The sequence below is a fragment of the Prionailurus viverrinus genome, unplaced genomic scaffold, assembly GCF_022837055.1.
Source record: "Prionailurus viverrinus isolate Anna unplaced genomic scaffold, UM_Priviv_1.0 scaffold_42, whole genome shotgun sequence".
In the NCBI taxonomy this organism is placed as follows: Eukaryota; Metazoa; Chordata; class Mammalia; order Carnivora; family Felidae; genus Prionailurus; species Prionailurus viverrinus.
In genome coordinates this window covers 2,705,974-2,731,798 of record NW_025927609.1, presented here as the reverse complement: position 1 = coordinate 2,731,798, position 25,825 = coordinate 2,705,974, and the positions used below count along the sequence as shown (strand labels likewise).

Below are 25,825 nucleotides of genomic sequence, written 5' to 3'. Positions count from 1 at the left end.
CGAGCCGCCTTCTGCGCAGACGCGGCCCCGGGCTGCTCGGCGGCGGCGGCGGCGGCGGCGGCGGCGGGAGGCTGCGGGTGGCGGGAGGCTGCGGCCGGGGATGGTCCAGCGGGCGCGATGGCCCCCGCCATGCAGCCGGCCGAGCTCCAGTTCGCCCAGCGGCTGGCGTCCCACGAGAAGGGCATCCGGGACCGCGCGGTGAAGAAGCTGCGCCAGTACATCAGCGTGAAGACGCAGAGGGAGACAGGTGGGCGCCCGGCGGTCAGCCGCGCCACATGGCGGCCGGGCAGGGGGGCCGGGGGGAGCCGGGAGAGCGGCGGGCGCGGACTCGCACTCCCGCCGCGGCCCTGTGTGCCTCCGCGCGGTGGGACCCGCTTCCTGCTGGGGCCAGCCGGGTGTGACGGTGGAGGGGCTGCAGCCCGCAGGGGCGAGATGGTCTGCCGAAAGTCTCGGCGAGTGGCGAAGCCGGGAGTGGACGAGTCTGTCCGACCCTGAGCCTGCCCCTTGAGTCACCAAACTGAGCCCGGTTTCTTCTGCTGTGCTCTCCGTTCATGCACGTGTTTATCTGACCCACACCCACCTGAGGTGCGGGAGTTACAGGAGACGAGAGAATCCCTACTTTGAAAGTTGCACTAGTAAATCGGGGCGGGGGCTGGATAACTAAAAGAGAGTTTTACAAGTGGAGGCAAGGAAAGGAAAATCACGGGAAGAGGGAGCTCCTCTACATAGGCTGTTCCAGGAAGGCCTCTGGGTGACGTTCAACGGATTCCAACAGGCGGGAGAGAAGAGCGAAGCTGCCCTAGGAGTGGCTGGAAGACCAGTTAAGTGAGAGAGGGGGAGGGTGTTAGGACTTAAAGTTGGAAAAGACCGCAGTGGCCAGGTCACACGGGGCCTTCTGGTTCGTTTCTTAACTGCAGTGGGGTGCTGTTGAAGGATTTCATTTACCTGAGCCAAGGTGCGTTCTGTAAACCCTCGAGAGCATGAACCACCATAGGCGGTGGAGCTTTTACGTTGTGCAGGGATGAATTTGGATTTACTGCTAATGCTAATGCATTTAGAGTCTACTTGAAAGAACGAGTACCGTCTATCCCAGTACTGACTTTCTTAGTTTGTTTTGTTTGGAGGAGAAATCCCAAAAAGACTGCCCAGGGAAAAGAAAGTAACAGTCTGACGGGAAGTCAGCTAGAAAGGAATGAGGGCCGAATTCCTAACGTCAGTTCTGTTAGGGACCTCCCTGAGGGATTTCATTCACATGGTTTCGGGCATCCCCAGAACACTGAAGGTTCCTAAGTCTAAGTCTCTAGAGCAGATCTGTCCCAGGGGCACCTCGGACTCAGAGGCCCACAAGTGCTCGTTTTCCTCCCCCTAAAACCCGTTCTCTCCTGCTTCTCCTCTGCCGCCTGTGTTCTCGTATCTTGGATGCTGTCCCCACTGTCTACTCACTCCGGCTGGACATGTGGTGACGGCCTAGACTCCTTCCGGATCTTCGCTCCCCACCCCTCACCCATTGTGTCTCGCTTCTACCATTTTTCACCGTCTGACATCCTCTGACCTCACTGAAGACCCCCTTCATCTCAGCCAGACCTCTGAACTTGATCACTTCCTAGCCAGTCTCCTTAACTCCGTTGGCGCCGCTCTTAAACCCATCTTCCACACACCAGCCCAGGGCCATCTTCCTAAGGCGGTTCTGACCATGTCACCTACTTCCCTGGGTTTCCAGGTCTGCAGGTAATGGTCCGTCCTCCCTTTCTCTTCCTACCTCGGCCCCTACGTGACTGCTTCGTCCTGGATCCGCATTGTTTCTCACCTCTCTACCTTTGCTTCTCTTGTTCACGCCTAGCATCCCGTTCAACACAGCTTCCTCCAGAGTGCCTTGCCTCCCATCTCACCCCACCCCTCCAGGATTCCAGACTATCCAGTGGGTCTCAATGGCAACACTTAGGTTGCTTCTTCCTCATCTGTTAGTGTATCATTCTGCGCCCCCTCCCCCCACCGGGCAATGGAAGTTTCCAATCTGTCTGCTTGGCTGGAAGTGGGAGCAGTGGGAGCACGTGCAGGCATCCGCGGACTCACCTGTCTGAACACAAGAATGGAAGAGAGGCCAGATGCAGTACATACGGGCCAAGATGGCCAGACAGAACCTGTTGCTCAAACCTTTTTGATGAGCAGGCTCAGGATCTGAAGCGCTGAGGGGACACAGGGCCATGATGCCGGGGGTTTACACCAGTGCCCCCAAGGTCCTGTCTGCTCTGCGCCCATCACGCTGAGAGTGATTTGTTTCACGCTTTTGTTTGCCACCATGTCCACGCTGCGTGGAGTACGCTGGGCCTGCATAAGAGGAGCTGCAAGGCGAATGTCGTAGGCGTGGCAAAATAGGCAAGGCCTCTGCCTCCACTGTGCTCCCATCAACGTGAGATGCAAGGTGGGAAATAACTTGTCCTGACATTTGCATCTCACCGGCAGGCCCAAAGTCTGTTGCCTTTTGTCTCGGGCATAGTAAATAAAATCTCAAATGTTACTGATACAAAGAACTGCCCGTGAGCAACATAAATAGCTTTGTGAGATTTTTTTGTTTTTAAGTAATCTCTACACCCAGTATGTGGCTCAAAGTCAGGACTCCAAGATCAAGAGTAAGATGCTCTACTGACTGAGCCAGCCAGGCGCCCCCGTAGCCTTGTAATTTTGGAAACAAATTGGAAATCTTTGTAGTGCTTAAAGGAGCTAAATGTTGCTCTGGTGCTTTAACTGTTCACACAGAGCACTCACAGAATGACCACTGTCTGTGGTTTTACTCATGAGAGATCATTCGTCTGTCTTCAGCAAACACAAAGCACTTACTGCGTGCTATTGTTATTCTTGGCCCCAGGGATAGGGCAGTGAACAAAAGAGACAAATCCCCCCCCCCCCCAGTTTTATTGATTATGCAACTTGAAACATTTGACATCTACAGAAACTGAGATGTATCTTGAAGTCAACCTTGTGACTTTTATTTGCTCTCTTTCATTTGGTGACACATAAAATAACTGTACAACTGAGAGTTGCCAGGGTCTCAGATACAGTGATGGGGGAAGTGTCTCTTCATTCTGACACGTTTGGGGGTTCCTGGACCGAGAAGTAAGAATAAATGAGAGCTGTGGATGTGTGTGTGTGTGTGTGGTTTTGTTTTTTTGTTTTTGTTTTTTTTTTAACATTTATTCATTATTGAGAGACAGACACAGAGTGTGAGCAGGGGAGGGGCAGGGAGAGAGGAAGACACAGAATCGGAAGCAGGCTCCAGGCTCCGAGCTGTCAGCACAGGGCCCAACGCGGGGCTCGAACCCACAAACCGTGAAATCATGACCTGAGCCGAAGTTGGACGCTTAATCGACTGAGCCACCCAGGCTCCCTGAGAGCTGTGGATGTTTTGACTGACCCTGGTGTGGACTCGCCCCCACCTCACATGGCTCCTGAGCTCATCGTGTGCTGACAGTGGCCGTCAGGCTTTCTCATTTCACAGCTTGTTGGAATTTACTTAGCCCATGTCTCACTTCAGGTTCACCCCATTTGTTGTGAAATAACTAAACCTATGTTGTTGCCAGAAACTTAAGCGACATTAAGTTAAAGAAACTCAACCCCAGGGGCGCCTGGGAGGCTCAGTCGGTTAAGCCTCTGAATCTTGGTTTTGGTTCAGCTCATGGTCTCGTGGTTCTTGGGATCGAGCCCCATGTCAGGCTCCTCACGGACCTGCTTGGAATTCTCTCTCTCTCTCTCTCTCTCTCCCTCTCCCTCCCCCTCTCTCCCCCTCTCTCTCCCTCTCTCTCCCTCTCTCTCCCTCTCTCTCCCTCTCTCTCCCTCTCTCTCCCTCTCTCTCCCTCTCCCTCTCTCCCCCTCTCTCCCCCTCTCTCCCCCTCTCTCTCCCTCTCTCTCCCTCTCCCTCCCTCTCCCTCCCTCTCCCTCTCCCTCTCCCTCTCTCTCAGTCAGTAAATAAACATTTTAAAAAGACTTAAAAACAAGTTTAAAAGAAACTGGTATTTGGCTTTTACCACCTAAACTCCTGGGTGAAAATGAGTGGTTTTTCTACATGTATTGAAAATACATGTTTCCAGAGGGAAAAGAGCTCCAGTGGCCTATGGGTGGAGAACACGAGACAATCCTCACACCTGCCAACGGGGTCGTGCTTCATCTTACGAAGTGCTTCTCATACGTGCTCTTAGTTTTGTTCCCGACCGTAAGCCGTGCACGTATTGTAGGCGAGGACACAGGCCTACGGGCTCGTTGACGGTTTTCTGCCGCAGCACAGCTAGTAAGTGGCAAGCTGGGGCCTCGCCGTGGGTTTGTGACCACCACACTCGTGCTGCCTCACGTAGGATGAAACACTGAGAATATGTCTTCACGTGCAGCCCCTTTCTGCCCGCCGTCTGGGGTCCACTGTCGCTCTGTTACTCTGCTGAAATCCACAGTCTTCGTTACATAAGCCTCTCCAGAGCTTGCCGCACCTCCAACTCCTACAGGCGTGGGTTCGGCACAGTTACTCGGTCTGTCGCATCGTCACTCGGTGCTGATTTGACACACGGGTGCACTTAGAACAATCCTCCGGAGATAAACATACACTGTGCTATTTTTAAGTGAAAAAGGCCAGAATTTGGAGTATGTAGAACATGCGATGCTTTTCGGGTTGTATACACAGCTATGCATCTGTGCGTTTCTGTGCTGCATAGAAGTATTATGTCGAAGCACAGGAAAGATCTGGATGGAAAGATGTACATCAGGCAGATAGCAGTGGTCCCTCTGGGGTCCAGGAGGTAGTGAACAAGGCACCTTTGATTGTGTAACTTCTGGTGTAATATATGAATAGGAATTTTTTGCAATAAAAGTGTGTTATTGAATGAGACTCTTTCAGTTACAAGTTGACAGAACATCCAAGCCAAACTAGTTTCAAGGGGAAAAACCAAGCACAGCCTCATGCAGGAGCTCGACTGATAGTGCCAGAACTGTTTCCTACACAGCGGACTCTGCTCCCCTAGATTGGCTCCCTTCTCAGGCAGGCTCCCCAGCAAGTGGCATGGTGGCCGAGTGCAGGTGCGGACTGTGTCCCCTTCCAGTCTGCTGGGAGAGAGCGACTCTCCTGAAGCCTGAGCAGGAGCCTCGGCGAGGAGGTCGTCTGTGCCTTGAACCAGCCCTGTGGCCAAGAGGACTCACGCTAATTTGGAATAAGCCCAGCTTGCCGGCTCCCCTCTGTGTCTGGCGAGCCCCACCTAGACCCCTGCCTCCCCCGCTGGGCCCTGCCTGGTAGGGGGCAGCGCTGGAGGGGCAAACAGTATGGCAGAAACGGGGATAGCCAGCACCAGGCCTCACACGGGAACCGGCGACATTCAGTCTTGTTTGCTCGTAAGTTTGCCTGTGGTTGTGGCTTTCTAGTCCCCTTGTGAAGAGTTTTCTACACAAAGAGAACGGAAACAGCCCATGGTAACGCTGTGGTAACCTCACACAGTACTTGTTTCCTTGTTTTTTATTACGACTGTTTCAAACATATAAAAAGTGTACCCGTCACTCTGCTGCAGCATCTCTTAATACCCGGTTTGTGTAATCTGCCCACTTCCTCCTCCCACGAAAGCCTTAGGAAGCAATCTCAGACATCTCATTTCTTCTCCACGCACCTCAGTGTGTATCTCTAAAAGATGAGGACTCTTTTTAACATGACCACAGTACCCTTATCACATCTTTTTTAAAAAAACTCCTCTATATGAAATACCTAGTCTGTTGGGTTTTCCCATCATCGTCTCCATTTTTCCAGAATTCATCAGAATCCAAGCAAGACCCGGTGTGCCTGTGGTCGTTCGGTCTGCAGCGCCCATCCGTGGTTTTTCCTCCTGCAGCTTGCTTGTTGCAGGAACTGCGCCATTTGCCCCATGGAGTCTCTCGTGTTTGGGGTTTTGCTAGCTACAAGCCATGGTCTCACCTGACATACTCCTCTGTCCCCTGTATTTTCCCCCAAGCTGATCTTAAATAGATTCGACATGATGTCGGTTCGTTTTGGTAAGACCATTTACCAGGTGGTGCCGTGCCCTTCTTTTGCATTACATCCTGCATTGAATGGAGAGTCGGGTCTGCAGGCCCCGAAGGACCAGCGGGTGTCGCGGGCCCAGATGGGTCAGTAGGTTTGGGTGTTGCCGGCCTCACGTATCCGTTCCAAGTTCCACTGTGCTTTTTCATCTGATGCTTTCCCAGCCATTGGCGATCCTCGCCCCAACCCCAAATTCATTAGTCTTAACATGACTGAATGTAAGTACAGGTCACTTTGACAGAGTTCCTGTGGTCCTGACTGCGGCGGTCTCCGATCTGGGGGTCCAGGGGAATCAGTCACTGGCGCCACAGTTGTGCCAGCGATAGGCGCCCAGGCGTGGCTTGTGCCGTAACAAGCGTTGGGGGGGGGGGGGGGGGGGCAGTTGCCACGTGATTTGCCCAACCCCTAAAGGAAATGTATTGTAATAAACTTCACTGTAGTTTCTGGTGTATGGGTTTTAAGTGAGGAACTATCACAAAGAATAAAAATGTGCCCTAATAAAATTGTTGATATGAGAAAGGTCTTCAGTAACTTGGAAACCAATACCTAGGTATGTAAATATCTTTAAAGGTACAAAGCTCACCCCGAATATACTAAGTAAACTTCAGTACGTCAAAAAGGATTTGTTTGCCACTTTTTAATTCTCTTTTGGTACGTTGAAATTACATTGATTCCAAATGTATACGTATTGTGAGGTACTTGTGAGGTTTGCCTCCTTTGTCCTACTTTGATACTCCGAAAGATTTTTCCTAGTACCTGCTAGTGAAGTATTAACACAGGCCATTTGTAACATGCCCCAAGACTCGAGGATTGTGTTTGTTCTCCATGACACCTGGGGTCTGCCCAGGACCTAGAAGGCTATGTGTGACTCGTAGCTCAGTCAGAGGTATAGTGCAGGGCTTGAAAATGAGTCAGAAGAAGGCTAACCAGGTTGATGTCCCTTCAAACAGGCTATCATTGCCCAGTAAATGAAAACCATAACCAGGAGGGAAAGAGATCAGGGTTTCGCCGAGTTTGACCTCGTGGCAGGATCCTTAAAAAGGTATCCTTGCAAAAACGTCCCAGAGCTCTGCCGGTTTCCGTGGAGCCGGGTATACGGGACGCGAATCCCCATCTTTCGTAGGATTCGCGGTTTTATTTTGTAAGACTGATGAAAGTGTTGGTGTGCAGGATGAGATGATAAAACGACATAGCCTGTGTGTGCTTATTTTGTACCACAAGGAAGTGTGTGCCTCAAATTTAAAAAGACATTGCGGGCGAAAGAATGAAAATGTGGTATTGCTGTCGCTGCCCGTGAGGCAGCGCGAGATGCTGGGACAGGAAGTGGGAGGATTCTGAAGTAAGACGTCTGTGCTGTTTTGTCCCCTAGGAGGTTTCAGTCAAGAAGAACTCCTAAAAATATGGAAAGGGCTCTTCTATTGCATGTGGGTGCAGGACGAACCCCTCCTACAGGTAACACACAGTTCCCTTGTCCTCTGGCTGGGTGTTGTGGCCCAGATGGATAGAAGGGGCTTGCTCGTTCCCTGCTGTGTCGGTCCCCCATGCACAGCAACAGCTTGCAGTCACCGCCCGGGGTTCAGTTGCCCACCTCTCGTCCACCTAGAGAGGGACACGGTGCCCAAGTCACCTTTTCAAACAACGAAGAATATGGATAAAGGGAGATCTGGTATTTCACTGTCATGCTTTCATAGGCTGGTTCCACGGCAGGTGTCACGTGACTTATTTTAGTTTCTGTTTCCTCTTCTATTATTCGTGGTCGATAAGGGCACGGCACTGGTCCGAGAGCCTGTGAGCACCGGGCTCTGGGCTCACCTCTGCCGTGATTCAAGTGGGTGCCAGGACCGGGCAGCCACCTTGCCGGGGCCAGGATCTCTGTAAAGCAAGCGGTGGCCCCCCACCCGACATCCCACCCTTGAAGTCCGTGGAGACGCACAGATGTGCACGTGCTTCTGGACCCGTCTGCCAAGCACCCTGAGCCCCACCACCAAGGCGCTGTAGGGAAACGGCTTTCAGTGTCCACAGGCCTTTGTTCTGGTGTGTAACAGCTAGTGGAGGCTAAGCCTTGAGCAGCGCGGTGTGAAACGCTTCGGTAGATAAAACGCCACAGATTGTATTTGTCTGGATTTCAATGTGCAACTTTGCCGCTTTCCCAGACCGCGTAGTAGCGGGCTTTGATTTATTGCTTTTACTGCACTGAACATATTTTGAGTAGGACAGCAGGGCAAAATATTTGTAAGTTACATTCAAAAGTAACAGCCGACAGCTTTAGTGGAGGAAGAAAACGTGAACGAGAGCGTCATTTTCCAGTCTGGAGTTCAGTTAAAATGGGGGAAGAGGACTCGAGGCCAGGTGAAGCACCAGGAATGCCGAGGAGGACTGTTCTTTTCTCACGTAACTTGTGAACAGGATTCTCTCGCTGACACTCCCCAGGGTGGGCCTCTTCTCAGAGCCAGCCCGCCCAAGTCTCCCCACAAATGAGCTTTGCTGCGTTGTAGCAGGCGCTCTGCACCTGACCCCTTGCCCTGGACAGAGCCTGGAGGGGAGCCGTTAACCTCTGCTTCACCCCCCCACCCCGCACCCCCGCCTCTGCAGCCTGCCTCCGAGCAAGCCCAGCACAGGACTTTCTGGTTCCACACGCACCCCTACGGAGTGGCAGTCCCCGGGTCTACCCATCGGCGATCCCCTCGCCAGCTCCCGTGTTCCAGGATCGGGGGCTTAGAATAGAATCTCACTTTAAGGTCTATATTTTTGAAGCCAGGAATTGACAGCTCGTTTACTCCTGTAGGTCATTGGAGCTAAAGCTAGAGATAGATACTTTTCTAACCAGGCGGCGTGACCCTCACAGGCATGTTACGTTGTAGTCCGCTGGGACCAGAAGTTCCACGTCCGGTAAAATTCAAATACTGACGTGACAGGAGGTCCAGACCCCAGCGGATGCGGGAGGAGAGCAGGCTGGGTGCTGTCCCCTTCGCCGTGCTGCCCCCTAATAACCCCGCTGTCTCTCCCCGACCCCGCCTTTGCAGGAGGAGCTAGCAAACACGATTTCCCAGCTCGTCCACGTCGTTAACAACTCGGAGGCCCGTAAGTCCTGACGTTTTCATGACTTTCCAAACTTTCTTGTTCATCAGCTTTGGTAACTTGCCTAGGAAACTAGGCAATACTGTTTCTTCTCCTTCCTTCAAGTTCCAGTTTTCCAGGGGGCTTGTTGCACGTGAACCTGGGGCTTCCTTCCAGTGTGCAGACGTCAGGCGACAAACCTTCCCTGTGGGAGAGCCGTGATGAGCTTAGATGTTGATCCCAAAAGAGGGCAAATAAAAGAGGCACCTTGTGCGGTTGAATCACGGGTGACATCTCAAAAGATTTCAAAACAGTGGTTTAAGAAATGAAAATCTCCAGAGTCTCCAGATTCTGAGCTGCTTTAACACTCCCAGGGGCCATGTGTGCTTGTGCCCGTGTGTGCTATAAGCTCAGCATGCCTGGCTGTCCTCCTGGAGACCGGAGCCAGTTGAGGTCGTCATTGGTAATAAACCGTAAAATAGCCCCGCTGTACCAAGAAGAGCGGAGGGAGAGGTGAATTCTTCCTGAGATGTTCAGGCTTTGATCACTGACAAAGGAAAAACAGACGGCAGAGTTGGTGGGTGCTGCTTGGTGCTCCTTGGAGCAGAGCCATCCACCCGGCCTTAGTGACCCCAGTGGCTGTCCAGGTCTCAGCCAGGTCCCAGCCGACTTCCACACGTGGAATATCGTCTAGGTTTTCACTTATCAAGAAAGAATTATGCAAAAAGAAGTAAAACCAAGAAAATCAACAGTTATTTTTGGATGGAAAAGTGGTAGTTTCGTGGCCCAGAAGAGAAAAATAGAATGTTCTGTTAGAGCTCATCCAGCTGACGCAGAACATGAAACAAAAAGCTGAGTTTCTACGCAGCTCGTCCAAGTGTTCATCAAAATTAAGGGCTTTGGATCCACTGTTAGGTGTAGGTGGGTGGGAAGGGCCCGTAGACGTGGCTCAGAGAGTTTTTTATTTTAATAGAAATATTTAATAGACCAAAAATATTTTAGTAAAATATTTAATAGGAATATTGTAATAGACTTGGCCTTGTAAGTCGATAAAGACAAAGGCCACACGGAGCATTGTAGTTGAACATCAAGATAGTACCAGCCTTCCTGTCTTAGTAGGTTTTTATTCAAACATGAAGGAAATCACCGAGCACGTTTAATTATTGACCAAATAGCTGCCGAAAACCCTTGGAGAACGTAAATGATAAGTGATGCTAGTTTGTTTCTCTGTTACTTTCTTGCTTTATGGTAACGCATGAGCGTGAACACCAAGCATTCAAAGCCTCTTGTTCACTGCAGAACACCTGTTCATTCAAACCTTCTGGCAAACGATGAATCGAGAGTGGAAGGGGATAGACCGGCTGCGCCTGGGCAAGTACTATATGGTAAGATCTGAGCACCTTACCCCGTCTGCTTCAGAAGCCCCTGAAGGGGGGATGTTGAGCGTCTTGAGAACAACGGGAAAGGTTTATCTGTGAAGCAGAGGGGGCTCCAGGCTTAGTGTGTTGAGAGGTAACGCGATCAAGGGAGGGCGTTTGAACATGCGCTCGAAGGCGGCTCTGCTCTTTCAGCTGTTGGGGAGGAGTTTGGGATCCTTAGTTAACACTCTCTGCGGAAAAGGAAAAGGTAAATGCAGAGCACCTGGGCGGCTCAGTCAGTTGAGTGTCCGACTCTTGATTTCCGCTCGGGTCACGATCTCACGGTTGGTGAGATCAAGCCTCGCGTCGGGCTCTGTGCTGACAGTGTGGGGACTGCTTGGATTCTGTCTCCCTCTGTCTCTCTCTCTCTCTCTCAAAACAAACATTGAAAAAAAAAAAGAAAAGGTAAATGCGGTTGTCGTGACGATATTTTCACTTCGGAGATGCAGGCTGTAGCAGTTCCATCAGGGTCTTTGCTGTGCCGACTGACCTTGCTTTTCCTTTTGTGACCAATTTGTTGTCCGTCTTTAGCTGATCCGTCTGGTCCTGAGGCAGTCCTTTGAAGTTCTCAAGCGAAACGGCTGGGAAGAAAGGTCGGTAAAGGACCTGGGAAGGCACTGGGCAGCCTCGAAACCTGCGAGGTAGCAGTGGGTTCTCAGGCCTTTCCATGAGCTCGTACGAAGTGCCTCCTCTTTGCCTCCCGTTCTCTTACCTGCTGTGAGAGGCAGAGCTCCCCACGCGTGAAGAGCTCACAGCCCGGTAGAGGCTTCTCGAGGGGCTGAGCACACACGCAGCGCTTCAGACCGATTTCGGTGGCTGCTTTTCCCTCGTGGGACTGTTTCAGCCTTGCGTCGTGTTAGGCGGTGTGGCCCCGGGGGTGAACGTGACTGTGTTCTTCGGCCACGCTGCGGTTAACGCAGCCGTGTGCTTTGTGTTCTTCAGCCGAATCAAGCTATTCTTAGACGTCTTGATGAAGGAGATCTTGCACCCTGAGAGCCAGTCTCCTGATGGAGTGAAGTTCCACTTCATCGGCATTTACCTGGACGAACTGTCCAAAGTGGGAGGGAGAGAGGTAAGGAGCAGACTTCCCGCCAGCGGCAGTGACACGGCTGCTCGCCTGGTCCGGACTCTGGCTCTTCCCCACGTGGGCCTGGAGGGCGGAGGACAGGCTGCTGTCGGCACCTGTGTCCCCAGCGCCGCTCCCACCCGACCTGACAAACCCTTCTCCGTGCGGGAATGTATCCTAAGCGGCCAGTGGGGCACGTGAACGAGGATCGTGCACTGAGGGCGCTCTCGGAAGGCTTCCTTGTAAAACAGTTGAAAGCCGCCTACACAGTCCAGTAGTAACAGCAGGATGTGCTCGCGGTGTTGACTCTTTAAAAAGCAGGAGGAAAAAAGCCATAGACGCAGCAGTGCCAGTGGCACGCCTCTTCCGACACTGTTTACATGTGAATGGACAGTGCGGGAGAGGAGACGTGTTTTTAGCCTGCAGGTGATCATCTGCATTTGGAATTAGCAGGCCTTTTTTATTTTTTTAGTTGCACACTATTTTATGAGTGTTCCGCAGCGAACACGTGTTCTTTTCATTAAAAGAAAGCAGGGATAGTTCCTTGGTCCGAACAGTTTCCGATGGTGTCCGAGCAGAGCCTGTCTGTAGGGGAGAGAACGCAGAGCAGCACGGGTTGATGGGGGGGGTTTCTTTGATGCCCCGGTGGCTGGAAGACAGCCGTGACCCTTAGGTGACCTTTAGCCTGGCACAGAGCGTCTGGATGATTCACGCAGAGCGGATCTTGGAAGCGGCTCTCCGGGAGAGGTGTTGACCTTCGTCAGCCTACGTGAAAACTGCAAATGCTTCCTCTCTCTAGGACCTATCAGGAGCAAAGGCTCTTTTTCTCCCCTCATTGTTTCCCTATTTTGTTTCTAAATTTCAGCTTTTGGCAGATCAGAATCTCAGGTTCATTGATCCATTCTGCAAAGTCGCCGCCAAGACTAAGGAGTAAGTGATTGCCATGTTTGTTTTCTCTGTTTCATTTGGTGCTTCATTGTGGGTGATGGTGGTAAACTTGTGAAGTGCCACGCGAGTACCTGGGCTGGTTAATCCAGAGCCACGGACGGCTGAGCTCTGAATTTCTGGAAGCTGGACTCTGGAAGCTCGGAGTCCTAATTGGGCTCCACTGGCTTTGCGGTGTGGTCTCAGGCATCCAGGAGCCCCGCCCTCCCTCGGCCACAGCCCTGCCTGCTTTCACCACGAGCCCCACCCCCGGCCTTGCACAGCCACAGCCGCGCCTGGCCGGCTCTGGAGCGCGGCAGCCGGTGGGTGACGCCAGTGGGTGACAGCAGGTGCCCGGTGGCTTCTCCCCGCCACAGCCCTCCCAGGCCACAGCCAGGGCCAGGCCCTCTGTTGTAACCAGCTTCTCGTCGCTCTTCTTACACACCCTCAGCCAGACGTTGGTGCAGACTATAGCTAGGGGTGTTCTTGAAGTCATCGTGGACCAGTCTCCTCTTGGACCTGAAGAGACCCTCGAGGAACAGAAGCCTCAGGCGGGCGAGGGTGAGCCCTCTGAAGAAGAAACGCCTGAAAACGAGGTGGTGTGGAGACAAACCGTCAGTAGAAAGAAGACCGGTAAGAATTTCCTCCGGCAGCCTTTTTTTTACACAAAGTTCTCATCGGATGGGCACTTTTTGGTATATGTGTTGGAATCTTGCTGACTACGACCTGGAGGTCAGCGCACGTGGCTCGGCCGTGGGCTCCCCCAGAGAAAGGGCGCAGAGCTGCATGGAAGGCCCACACCTGCCCAGGGGCCCTGGGTGGCGGGCACGTGCCTTCTCCCGGGACCACGACTCCCTCGAAGGTTTTACATCGTTTTGCTCTTCCTTCGGTTTTTATTTGTTTTTATTGTTGTGGATTTTGGGATGCCTAAAACATCCTAATGTTGACTTGTGTCTGCAAGGGGGTCCTCAGCAGTCACACTGCAAACACACACTTGTTTCTGTAGCTCTGCTGCCTGGTCTCCCAGGTCCCTCCAGGGCCCCTTCCCTTTGGGTGGATAGCACTCGCTGTGGGCGGGCACCGTGCGGACTGCTCCTGCGTCTGTAGCGGCTGCACGTGGAGCCTGCGTCCCAAGTTGCAGCCCATCTAATCTGGCGGTGGTTCACGGCGTCTCGGCGCGGCACTGACATGTCATTCAGCCCTTAAAAAGCAAAGATTTCAAAAAGCAATGGGATTTAATTTACACATTTTTTTTTTCAACGTTTTTATTTTATTTTTGGGACAGAGAGAGACAGAGCATGAACGGGGGAGGGGCAGAGAGAGAGGGAGACACAGAATCGGAAACAGGCTCCAGGCTCCGAGCCATCAGCCCAGAGCCTGACGCGGGGCTCGAACTCACGGACCGCAAGATCGTGACCTGGCTGAAGTCGGACGCTCAACCGACTGCGCCACCCAGGCGCCCCTAATTTACACATTTTTTAATAACAGAACACCAGACTCTCTCTGTACAAGGAGCCAAGTGTGTTTTTAACATTGTGCCTTGAAAAATCTGGAAAGAGGGACGCCTGGATGGCTCAGTCAGTTAGGCGTCCAACTCGTGATTTCGGCTCAGGTCACGATCTCACGGTTGGTGGGTTCAAGCCCCCATCGGGCTCCACGCTCAGTGAAGAACCTGATTGGGATTCTGTCTCTCCCTCTCTCTTGGCCCGTCCCTTGCTCGTGCTTTCTCGCTCCCTGTCTCAAATACATAAGCTTTAAAAAAATAAAAATAAATCTGGAAAGATACCAAAATGTCAATTGTTGGTCGTGCGTGGCAGTTATGGGTGACTTCTGTTTTCTTTGTACTTTTGTCTGTTGTAAGTTTTCCGCAGTGACCATACATTATTTTTTAACCAGAAAAATCACTATCTTAAAAAGGGAGAAAAAGTCTCATCTTAAATTCCACGTAGGTGACAGAGTTAATCAGATGACCTTGAGCAAGTGTCGTGTGGTCACAGGACCTGTCTCTGGCTCACCCCTGCGCACCAGGTTTCTGTCTGAACCAGAGACGCTCTCCCAGCCTCCTCTGTAGTGCTTGTTAGCAAGCACAAGGTCCTGCTCTCTTCTCCAGGCTGTGCCCTGAGGCCACACCACTAACGAACTCACAGGATTTGAAAAATTGTGAGTCTTTATCTACTTCTTCATGGGCCTCAGCACTCCTTGAATTATCCTTTGACTGCTACAAGTTGCATCGGTATTAATTTGTCTCCTGCAGCAGCTCCGTGAGAAGTTAGTGTAATAACGGTGTAGATTTTTGCCACAACCGCAGGTTGACCCCTTGGCCTTGGGCCGGGGGCGCGGAGGGCGGCAGCTGATGTGTCTGTGATGTAACTAAAAGGCAGAATGTGCAATGTGTGCTTTCTCCCAGAGTTCCTCTAACGAGACTCCTTGGGGAGATCATAAGTGTATTTGCAGGGGCTTCTGTGCAAGGAGACGTGAGTGAGGCAGTGGCTCCAACGGAAGTAGTCGTTGCCGTGTGTTTGCAGCTGTGTCTTGGGTGTGTTTTGACAGCACTGAGCCAGCAGCACTCCAGGATGGACGGCGTCCGCGACGACGCGGCGAGAGGCGGCGGGCGCCTGGAGGACGCCGGGCCCCTGCTCCAGGTCGGTACGACGTAGATTTGCCGTGGAGTGGCCCGGCCGGCTGGGAATTAGGGTCAGAGCTCATTATCCACAAGGCCTGCCTGTTAAGTCGTCTTTAATCCCTTCACTCGCCGAAGTCACCTTCCTTACACGAGCTTATTGGAGACAAAGAAACGTAAACGTGACAGAATTTTGAAAGATGTCAGTCTTCACTTTGGCTTGAACCATTGGGATCTGTTCCATTCGTACGCCAAGGCCAGCTCAGTGCTTCTCCCATAAGGAAAGGTTCCCGTGTTACCGAGTGTAAGTTGGACACCGAGACTGAATTTGCGAAGAAGCACACACCCAGGCAGACTTTATGTGGTGTGTTTTCCCACAGGTCTTTTGTTGTTGTTGTTGTTGTTGTTTAAATAAACAAACAAATAAAGCAGATAAAGAATAGTTTCCCCAAGAACAAACAGCAAATTTTTCAAAGATACTGCTTAACCATCTGGTCGCCAAACCTTAGCACTCGTTTGTGTTTAATAAGACCGTCTTGTTGCTGGATGCTTCTGGAATCCACGCTGCTGCTTTCTCTTAGCAGTGGGAATGACTCTCTAAGTCAGCGGTCTGGCTGCAGGTTTACGTCTCATTTACGTCTCATTGTTCTCACGCAGTTCGACTACAAGGCTGTTGCTGACCGACTCCTGGAAATCACCAACAGGAAGAACACCCCTCCCTTCAACAGGAAGCGTCTCTCCAAACTCATCAAGAAGTGAGTGACTGGCGGGCGCTCCGCTGACGTCCGCCCGGCCTTCCGTGCTTGTAGCCAGAGCAGCGGTGCGCGCACACGGCTGCCCCCCCTCCCCCACCCCTGCAGCAGATGCTTCACGTGCCCGTAGCTCCCCTCCCGGGCCACGTCCTGAGGGCATGAAGTATGCTGCTTAGGTGTTCGCGAGGTGGGCAGGGGTTTCGAGAATCCGCTCCCTCACCCCCACCGCAGCCGGGCCGGATGTGGTAGTGGGTGTCGCTGTGGCCATCCCAGCGGTTTGGCACGGAGCACCACGGTTGGCGGCAGGGGGCACCCGAAGTTAACTGTCCTCCATGTGAGCAGGCGCCCTTCGGGGCACTTGACATGCATCATGTCATGTTCAGAGAGGCCCCGGAAGACCTGTCACTCCTGACCTCACAGATGGGCCGGCCGGGGCACAGGGCAGGTAACCGGCTGGCCCGAGGCCGCAGCCACCAGGTGACAGGGCTGGACTCAGACCTGCTGTCCACGCCCCCTTCCCCGGTACTCTGCCGCCGGAGTCCTTGCCTCCCGCCAGCACGCGGCCCCTCACCCTCTTGTCCTGACACCAGCACCGGGTGGAGCGTTTTCTCCTCTGGGCGAACGGAGAAGAGAACGGGCAGCTTCAACCTAAAGAAGGAAGTTCTCATCTCTTCAGTTTATGTGAACGAACCAAGATAGAATCTCTGGATCACCACATCCTGGAGGATGTCGGCGTTGAGGGCGATTCGTCCTCCACTTTGGGCCTTTGCCTCAAGCCTCCCCTTCTAGAGGGAGAAGGAAGTGAACTTAACACACGTCCAAATAGCACATCTTAAAAGTTATGTGCAGGTGTTTGCAGAGCATGGAAAGAAGGGGTTTCTCAGAACTTCTCTTGATTTCTCTTTCAGATTTCGGGATCTCTCCGAAGGTGAGAATGTCTGAGGATTACCCCTGACGACGTTACGTGAGCAGGGCCCCACTGAGACTCTCATGCCACGTACTGAAACACGGGCTTGAGTGACACCGACTGGGAACACAAGACATAGCAGCCTTTCCCTGTGAAAGGCGTCAGCTCGGCAGGGCCCTTGTGAGAGCCACAGTGCCGGGCCTCTTCCAGCCAGCCCACTTTCCCATCCCGGGGACCCAGCGGATCCAGACCTGAGGCCGGAGGGAAGGGGGCATCGTTGTCTTAGCGGGAAGGATTTCTGGTGGTCGAGGAAGGTGCCAGTTTGATTCCTTAGGAAGAAGAGAAGTTAAGCTCTCGGGGCCCCTTTCCTTTGTTGTGGTCGGTTGAGCCCCTGGAGCAAAGCTGTTGTCCATAGGGACATGAGCGAGCCGGTGGCTCCCCCAGCCCCCCGTGCGCCTGGGCACTTAGAATAGGGGGCAGCTGCCCAACCCCGGTTGCAGTGCAGAGACGGGCAGGCCCCACGGTGTCACCCGTCACGCGCGGTCCCCATCAGTAGCTGGCAGGTTTGGGCTGGGGAGGCGGTGAGGAGCCCAGATGAGCACACAGGACTCAGGTGGGGAATCTTCCCGTGTCAGGTGGGGACAGAGTCTGCCAGTCTCTAAGCTGACCAGAGTGGCTTTGGTGTCCAGCAGGCAGCCTATCCCGGCTCAGTTTTGCTGAGGACATTTCTGCTGAGGGAGATGACCAAACGCTCAACCGAGGAAAGCACAAGAAAAAAGGAAATAAACTTTTAGAGAAAACCGACCCAGAGGAAGAAGGAGGTGAGCTGCATGGCTTGCCGTGGACGCGGGATGGGGTGGAGGACGCGGGCAGCCCGCGGGGAGTGGCGTGCGCCCCTGCAGCCCTGGCAGGCTGGGCCGGGTCTCCCCAGGTCCTTCCAGAGCCGAGCGTCAGCTTTGAACGTGTGTCGTTTTCTGTGGAACCTCTACGGCCTCCTAAGCTACAAGTGTTCATTTCCTCCTCGGGGCCGCTTCAGGGTGGTGGCAAGGAGGTGGAGAACCAGATAGACCCCACCCTCGGGAGCCTGTGTTCTGTTGCCACCTCAGGCCCGTGGGGAGGGCCGTAGGGCCTGAAAACCATGGTGATGGCCATCCCATCCCTGTGGGAACAGGCCTTAAGAGGGTTTGTGGTCCCAGCTGGGACAGGGAATGGCGCCCACGACAACGCTTGCGGGGGGTGGGGGACACGGAGGGCCTGGGCCCTTCTGGGGGTGGGACACGGGGAAACCGTCTCCCCGCCGTGGGCACCTGTGTATTGGTGTGTGTGTCTCTAGGAAACAAGTCCTTCCTTGCTGAGGAAGAGGAGAGCGAAGGCAGCGTTCAGAAGAGAAAAGGGAAAAAGAGGAAGAAGGTCCATCTCCAACCAGAGCATTTAGGGTCGGGGGCTCCGGCCCTGCCCCCAGAACAGAACGGGGGCGGGGAGCCGGAGGGAAGTCCGGGAAGAGCCCAGAAGATGCCTGCGGCTGAGCTGGGGGCACCAGCTGCCCCTCACCCCCAGGAGCACAGCGTTTCGGGGCCTGCCCCAGCGCAGGGTAAGAGGAAACGACCGAGAAAGAGAAGCCTGAGGGTCCAGGGCGAGAGCTCGGAGTCCACACCACCACTGCCTCGGGGGGACGAGGCCCGGGAACCGTCCCCTCCGGCACCCCCTGCCAGCGGAGCCCCGGTCCAGAAGAGGCAGAGGACGCTCGGAGCCCTCCCGATCAACGGCAGCGGCCCCCCCGCGCTGGCCTGGCCCCCACCCCAGCAGCAGGGCCGTCCAGCCGGCCTGCCCCCGGGCAGGAGACTGAAGAAAAAGAAGGCGGAGCCCAGCGGCCTTGACCTCTACGACCCGTCTCATCAGAAAGCCGCCATCTTGAAAAAGAGAAAGAAGATGAAAGAGATGTGTAACTTGGAGCGCCGTGGAGTGTTGAAGGCCGAAGCCAGGCTCATGCAGGCTCTGGTAAGGCAGCCGTTGCGGGGGCAGGTGGGGGACACGTCCAGCCTCGAGGAAATACAGACTCTTGGTGGCCCTCCCCGTCCCCCATGAGGCTACTCCGAGGCTGCGGGGGGGTGGGCACCGGGCCGGGACGTCGTGCCCACGGCCGTGGGGGGCGCCGCCGTCCCGCAGCGTAAGTGCACAGACCGAGTCGCTGTCGGGCGCTGGCCTCGACTCATCATCAGCTCCTGGCCAGTCCTTAGGCCCTTTCGGCCAAAGACGGAGCCCAGCATTTTCTTCTCTTTTGCTCTTTAACGAAGAGGCCGCCTCTGCTTATACGTCTGAGCCAGCGTAAGCGAGCGGTCAAGCTCTGGGAGGCATCTGTACCCGTGACGGCACAGTTCCGCTGGGACACCAGCCACGCCAGTCACGTGGGGGCCGCTCAGGGCAGCCTCACGTCTCAGCGGTGGCGGTAGAAGCGAAAACCTCGTGAGCCGCGAGGCTGCGGTATTCACTCCCCGCCCTTCCAGGACAGGCCTGCTGACCGCGTCCCCCTCTGGTACTTGCAGGCACTGCCGTGCGCGGTTAGCTCGCCGAGGCCTTGCTCAGCGGGAACTTGAGTGGGTTGGGTCACGTGCTGATCCCAGAACGATGGTGTCTCCGAGCGGTTAGCTCAGCTTGTGGTCAGAACGAGTCTTCGCTGGGGAAGCCCTCGGAACTCTCCAGCGGGCTCCAGGAAGCCTGTTCTCACCTTTGACCTTCCCCTGACCAGCTCTGTCGCCTGTACCATCGCCCCTTGGCCCTTCACGCGTTCACTGGCTGCTCTTTCCTTGCTGAGAACATCAGGGAAATCTGTCTCGTTCCTCCGGCCCTTGGCAGCCTCTCTCAGGATTAGAACTAGCGCGAAGTAAGCCCCGGGGTCTCGGGAGGTTTTCCTCCCAAACGAGGCCCTGTGTCTCTGCCAGTGGGGCTGAAGGTCCGCAAGAGAGGCCCCCCGGGTCTGCCCCTCACCGGCAGCGCTGTGGGCTCTGTGAGGGCAGGCAGCCCACTCCCCAGCTAGGAACACCAAGACCTGGTGGAAGCTGGCAACGCGACGTCCGCTACGTTGGGCTTCCCGGACCCCGGGGACCCCGGAGCCAGAGCAGGGTCCTTGCCGTGGGTGCTGGTCAGCTGTCAGACACCCAGTGAATGTTCTTCATCTGCCCGTAAGGGACCCGCAGGGCCTCACTAGATGTCACCTTTGCCCTTTCTTACCGAACTTTCAGTAGAGGACGATGTCTCGGATCAGAAATGAGAAAATGGGGGCGCCTGGGTGGGTCTGTCAGTTGAGCGTCAGACTCTTGGTTTCGGCTCAGGTCGTGATCTCGTAGTTCGTGAGTTCAAGCCCCTCGTTGGGCTCTGCGCTGATAGGGTGGAGCCTGCTTGGGACTCTCTCCCTCTGCCCCTTGCGTCTGCCTGCTCTCTCTGTCTCTCAAAATGAATAAACTTGAAAAAAGAAAAAAGAAAAAAAACGAATTACTTAACAGGTGGCCTTTGAAAGGCAGAAATCCTCAGAACAGGGGACCTAAGTTTAAAGATACACAAAGGCGGGTCTTGTGGGTGGGAAGACAGGCACCCTCTGGCCCGGTGGGCACGGTGCCACGAGAGCGAAGCCGTCGTGTGCGCGTGACTGCGCCCTGCCACGTGAAGAGGTGCCGTCAACCTCGTCTGGGAAGCGGCGGGCATGGGGTGTCTGAGCTGCAGACACTGCATCCTGGGGGCCCCGCCTGGCTGCGTGCGCACCCCTTCCCCCGTCCCGCTTCACCTCCTTGTGCTTGGGTGTGACCCCTCCTCTCCCCCCTCTCCTCCCCTCCCCTCCCCTCTCCTCTCCTCTCCTCTCGCCCCTCCCTCACGTAGGGCGGTGGGGGGGCTCTCAGCCCCTCGAAGAAGCAGCAGCTGAGGACGGAGAATGACTTCGTGAGGTTCGACACCCCCTTCTTACCGAAGCCCCTGTTCTTCAGGAAAGCCAAGAGCAGCAGTGCCTCTGCCGTCTCTGTGCGCCCTGCCGGGCAGGTCCGTGAGCTCTGCCCAGCGCCCCGGGTCTCCCTGCCTCCGCCTCCACCCTCCCCACAGCCGCACAGCCCCTTCCTGCCTAAAGGCCACGCCTGGGGCTCTGTGCGCCGGGACTCTGCTTCTGCCCATGGCATGGCACGTGGGGGCCTGTTCAGGGAGCCTGGGTCTGCTGGGCAGAAGGCCCGAGTGGTCCTGGGGCTTGTCTCCTGGTGACCTGGGAGGGACTGAGGGATTGGTCAGGGCACCTGCAGGTGCGCGGTGGGTGGTGCCTCACCTTAGAATTCACGAAACGGGCCTAGAAGACGGGGAGGACCGGGACAAGGGCCCCCGCCCAGGACTCGGGGCTGGTCAGGGTGGGGGAGGAGCAGGCACTGTCCCCGTCACAGTGGCAGGAGAGGGCGGCGGCTGTCGTGGAGCACAGGGTCAGCTCTGCCAGCTGCCCCTGGGTGCTGCAGATCAAGGGACAGGCCGGGGCAGAGGCTCACCGGGGAGTAGCTGCTGTGTAAATAGCCTTGGACCGTGACTGCCATGTTAACTAGTCCCAGGTAGGGCGTCCTAGGGACACTCGCCTGAGGGCCTGAGACTTGGCGCACAGAGGACTAGTTCCTCCGGTAAAGCGTTTACGGTGCGGAGTGGAATCGTGGGATCCACGCAGCAAAGGCAGGTGCTTCATCATGCAGAGTGGTCCGCATCCAGGAATTTCCCAAATGAGAAACGACTTAGTTAACTGATGAATTGCTGGGACACCGAGATGGGTCTGGGAGGCTCTGGGAGGCGCGTCCTGCCCCCTGAGCAAGAGCCCGTCCCAGTGCGTGGTCCTGTCCCATGTACGCGCTAAAACTAAAACTCAGTGGGTGGGGTCCTCACGGCCTTGAAGTGCGAGCTGCTTGCCGTCACTTAGAAGCTGTTAAGACACCACCGTGCTCGGCTTCCCTCCCCAAGGACACAGCACGAGGCCGCTATGTGGCCAGAGATGCCAGGTCCGGGGCCTCCACCGCCACCGACTTACTCCCCTTTGTTCTCCCTTTACAGCGAGACAAGACGCCCTCAAGCTCCAAGAAGGTCACCTTCGGGCTGAACAGAAACATGACTGCGGGTAAGTATGGGGCGCGTCTCCCACAGGGCACCTGCAGGTCCTGCTGTCCAGAGTTGCAAGGGTCGTGGGGACTCGGGGCCTCTGGAAGGAGGCTGTGTCCCCGGACCTGCCCACCCAGACGCTTCAGAGCCTGGGGGGGCATCTGACGGCCCCCAGCCATAGCTGCCTCTGCTGACACGTGGAGTCACCTGCCCATGAGGAGACAGGAAAAGAGAGACAGTCTCGTCTCATTGCTTTTGGCGTTGGTGCCGCTCACTGCTTTGGTTCAGTTCAACGGAAACCACACGTTCTGAAAGTACACGATGAGTTTAAGACCTGACTCTTCATAGGGACCACAAGTAGTTGTGTGTGCGCGCGCAGGGTGGGGAGGGACCGTCAGGGAGGCCTTGTCCCGGGAGCTGGAGATGGCCGGAGTGGCAGGTCACCTGCAGAGAAAGGCTCCTCCTGCATCCGCTGGAGCCTCAGGTCCATCCACCTTCCGCCGCCACCCGGCCCCCAGAGTCCCTCTCAGAACCCGACCCCCCCCCCGCGCTGTCCTCGGGCACTTGTTCACGCGCTCCCGTGGAGCACCCTCGATAGGGACTCCCGTTCCCTCGAAAAGCTCCCGGCCCGCTATCTGCAGGGCCTCGTGACGGAGCGAGCGGCCCAGCCCGCGCGGGGCCACCGGCGGTGTGAAGCGGCGAGAGCACCGACGGGGGACGCTGCTCGGGCGGGCGGGGGGGACGGAGAGGCGCAGGTCCTGGTGACGCGTGGCCTTGCTTTCACCCGCCACAGAATTCAAGAAGACAGACAAGAGTATCCTGGTCAGCCCCACGGGCCCCTCCCGAGTGGCCTTCAACCCTGAGCAGAGGCCCCTCCACGGCGTGCTGAAGACCGCCACCGGCTCACCCACCGGCACCCCCCTGGGGGCCAAGAAGCCGCTGAGCGCCACGCCAAAGAGAAGGCCCACGGCTATGGACTTTTTCTAGGGCAGCAGCAGAGTCCTTTTAGAGACTGTTTTTGTACAGATATTCTATAAATTATAACTTTGAAAAGGTGGGCGGTTTTTATTGTTTTATAAATCACCGTAAATCGTACAAACGAGGTCTGAGCAGAGCCGCTAGCCCTCCACCCCTCTGCGAGCATCTTGGTGGTGGTTTTGCCACAAACGCTGTTGGTGCGTGAGCCCTCCGGGGTCGCACGTTCGCGGGTGACTTCTCTGACCCCCACCGGTGCGGGAGCTGAGCGGTGTGACCGTCACTCCCCCTGCTGCAGGCCCCGGGGGAGCCTGGAGGGGACGTCCTGGCCAGCCGACTGTTTGGAGCTTGGGTGCTCAGCGCTGCGTCTGCCATGCTGGGCTGGTTTCCAGTGGCTTTCCACCTTTCCCCTGGCCTTGTGGGCATTTGGCAGTTTGTGTTGGGCTCGAACCCCAATCAGCAACTCGGTGGTAGTTTCTCTGCGTGCCCAGCACAGGGGGGGGGTGGGGGTGGGGGAGTGACCCTGCAGTGGGGGCGGGGAGAGAAGAGCCTCTGTCCTCGGGGCGCCTCTTTCCGGCCCTTGGGCCCGTCTCCTTCCCTGTGTTCCTACCTCTCAGGCCAGCCCAAAGTGTCTTCACCGGTGAGTGCCCCTCCTCGGCTCTCACCTGGGACCGCGAGCACGCGCCTTCCTCCCGGTCTCGTGCTCCGGTTCCCTTCCTCTTTACACGCGAGCCTTTGCGCCAGCACCCAAAGTGACTGGTGTCCCCAAAAGCAGCTTTCCCAACTCAGATTAAAATTCATTTCTTCAGAGGTGTGGCAACAGTGTCTGAAAACCCGAAGTTCCTGCCAGAAGGCAGAAATAAGCAGCCGCTAAGGGTTCCTTGTGCATATTTATTTGCTCGTAGCTACCTTTAATCTGAAATACTGAAGCTTGCACTTGAGATTTTCATAGAGTTCTGATTTTAGTTAATCACACACATCAGTGGGAGGCACTCAGACTTCAGTTGGAAAAACAGGAACAGAGCATAGGGAAGCTACGTCTGTCCCTTGAGCCCACGTGATGGACGGGGCGCAGATTCAGACATCAGGTCTTTGCCCAAGGAAAGTCACCGGGGCCCCCCCAGCTCCTTTTTGAGTTAACGAAATAACAAATCGCACACTTGAGGAAGAGATAGGAGATTTGGGGGTCTGTAGGCCTGGCCCGCGGGTGCCCAGTGTTTCCCTGGCCCGCTCTCTGCCCAGGGGACCTCCCAGGAGTGACAGCTGCCACCCCTATCGCTCCTCCCCCAGAGGGGACCCCAGCATTGCCTCGGTGGCACCGAGGCACCAGCCACCACTTTGGGTGACATGGGGCGCCCGCCGGGATCGTGGGACTGTGTTGATTTGATTTTGGTTTCTTAATCACGTAATCGTAGCAGGGCTTCATCTTCAATACTGCTTCTGCAGGGTCAGGTGACCCCCAGGGAAGGAAGTGTAACCCTTGTCCTTTGCCTGCTCTGTGTTAAAGTTGTCACAATTAGGCCACGAGGAAAATAACGAACACTGAACTGTCAAGTAGTATTGTGACGAGAAGTCTTAACGTACGAGGTGACTTTGTGGTGGTGCTTGCATGGGGTTATGTGCTGCATTTGGTAAAATACTTAAAATCACCTTCAAAACCAAATCGGATCGTATGAAAAGGTTAGATTTGAATATCCAAATGTTTTTAAGTTTTTGTTTTAAAAAAAAACGTTTTGTTATCCTTGGCCAGATTATTTTTCTAACAGTTTTCGCTTTAGCTTTAAAGACGGGCCGTATAACCCAGCAGCATGAAGGTGTCTTAGCAAGACGGCGCGCCAGCTCTGCGGCCGAGCGCGGGCCTGCCCTTCGTGGCACACGCGCGCCCGTCTGCTCAGAGGCCCCCACAGAGCGTCCTAGAGATGCGCCTGCCGGTCCCGCGATGCTCCTGGACCCGGGTGCCCTGGACTCCATCTGCCCGTGTCTCCATCTGTCCTGACTCCATTCTGTGGGTGAGTTCAGTAGGTTTGCTGTGGTTTACTTTTAATGCCTACATTTTGGCAAGAAAGAAAGGAAGAAGAAAAAGGTTTTCATTCTCATTACCTATACCCACAACAAGAATGTGTCACACGAAGAAAATGTATTTAGAATACCAATTTTCTATCTGGTGCATGTTATTTTCCTAGGACAATTGCTAAGGGGGCTTGGAAGTCCAAAAATGGGAATGATTTACATTAATGCTGGTGGTCTTAGGGTATTTTGTAAAACAAGCATCTTCCCTCTTCCCCCGTTCGTCTGGTCGGGTTTGTACAAATTGGTTTTACGCTTTATAAACGTATCGTCCTTTCCAACTCCTGTTTACCCGAAAGCACAAAGAAGGGTCAAGGACAGCTGGGAGCGGTTGTTAGTGTTGGAAAGAACTTGAAGTAGAACCTGCCTTTTGATCTGTGTGTCTTCTCTGCATTTACCTGACTCTGCTGGCACGATCCGTCTGTTTACAGTCCGTTTGTACTCACGTCTGCAGAGTGTGTCTGTCACGTCAACCCCAAGGCCAATAAACACAACCTGTCTTTGCACTCGGGTCTGTACTTGACATGGGCTGTCCGTGTGCGTGAAAACACACGTCTCGGGGAACAAGTGTAATGGGGGTTGCGGGATGCTGACATCAGCCCTGGGCACCCGACAGCAAGCCTCTCCAGGCACCTGTCTCTCCGCGCGTCCACCGCCCGGGACCAGCGAGCGGTTGCTCTGGGGTCTCCTGGATGATTGAAGCAGAGACCCCACTGCTAGGCCTGACGCCTCTGCTCCACACTGCGCTCGCTCTCATCTGCACCTGTTCCCGAGCAGATTTCCCAGCTGCATGTGGCCTGAGCCCCAACAAGTCCACAGAGGGTCACTCAAACCAGAAAACGACCAGAATACCAGGAAAGCCTCCCCCTGCCATCCACAGTCCTGACCTCACC

General features: G+C 54.9%; 1 protein-coding gene across 4 annotated transcripts; it reads left to right on the top strand.

Annotated features, from left to right (window-relative positions):
• Positions 1-29: 29 nt before the first annotated feature.
• Positions 30-25,438, top strand: RRP1B (ribosomal RNA processing 1B). 4 transcript variants are annotated; one of them, XM_047846979.1, is made up of 16 exons: positions 31-247; positions 7,413-7,495; positions 9,067-9,124; positions 10,400-10,485; positions 11,050-11,111; positions 11,461-11,590; positions 12,450-12,514; positions 12,960-13,141; positions 15,059-15,150; positions 15,786-15,883; positions 16,789-16,808; positions 17,480-17,608; positions 18,121-18,785; positions 20,658-20,813; positions 21,846-21,909; positions 22,684-25,438. In XM_047846979.1, the coding sequence occupies exons 1-16, from the start codon at positions 118-120 to the stop codon at positions 22,875-22,877; spliced, it is 2,214 nt and encodes a 737-aa protein (XP_047702935.1). In that variant the 5' UTR covers positions 31-117; the 3' UTR covers positions 22,878-25,438. The 4 variants fall into 4 exon arrangements, with proteins under 4 accessions (XP_047702936.1, XP_047702935.1, XP_047702934.1 ...); XM_047846978.1 differs by having other exon boundaries at positions 17,477-17,608; XM_047846981.1 differs by lacking the exon at positions 7,413-7,495 and having other exon boundaries at positions 113-247; positions 17,477-17,608.
• Positions 25,439-25,825: the final 387 nt, after the last annotated feature.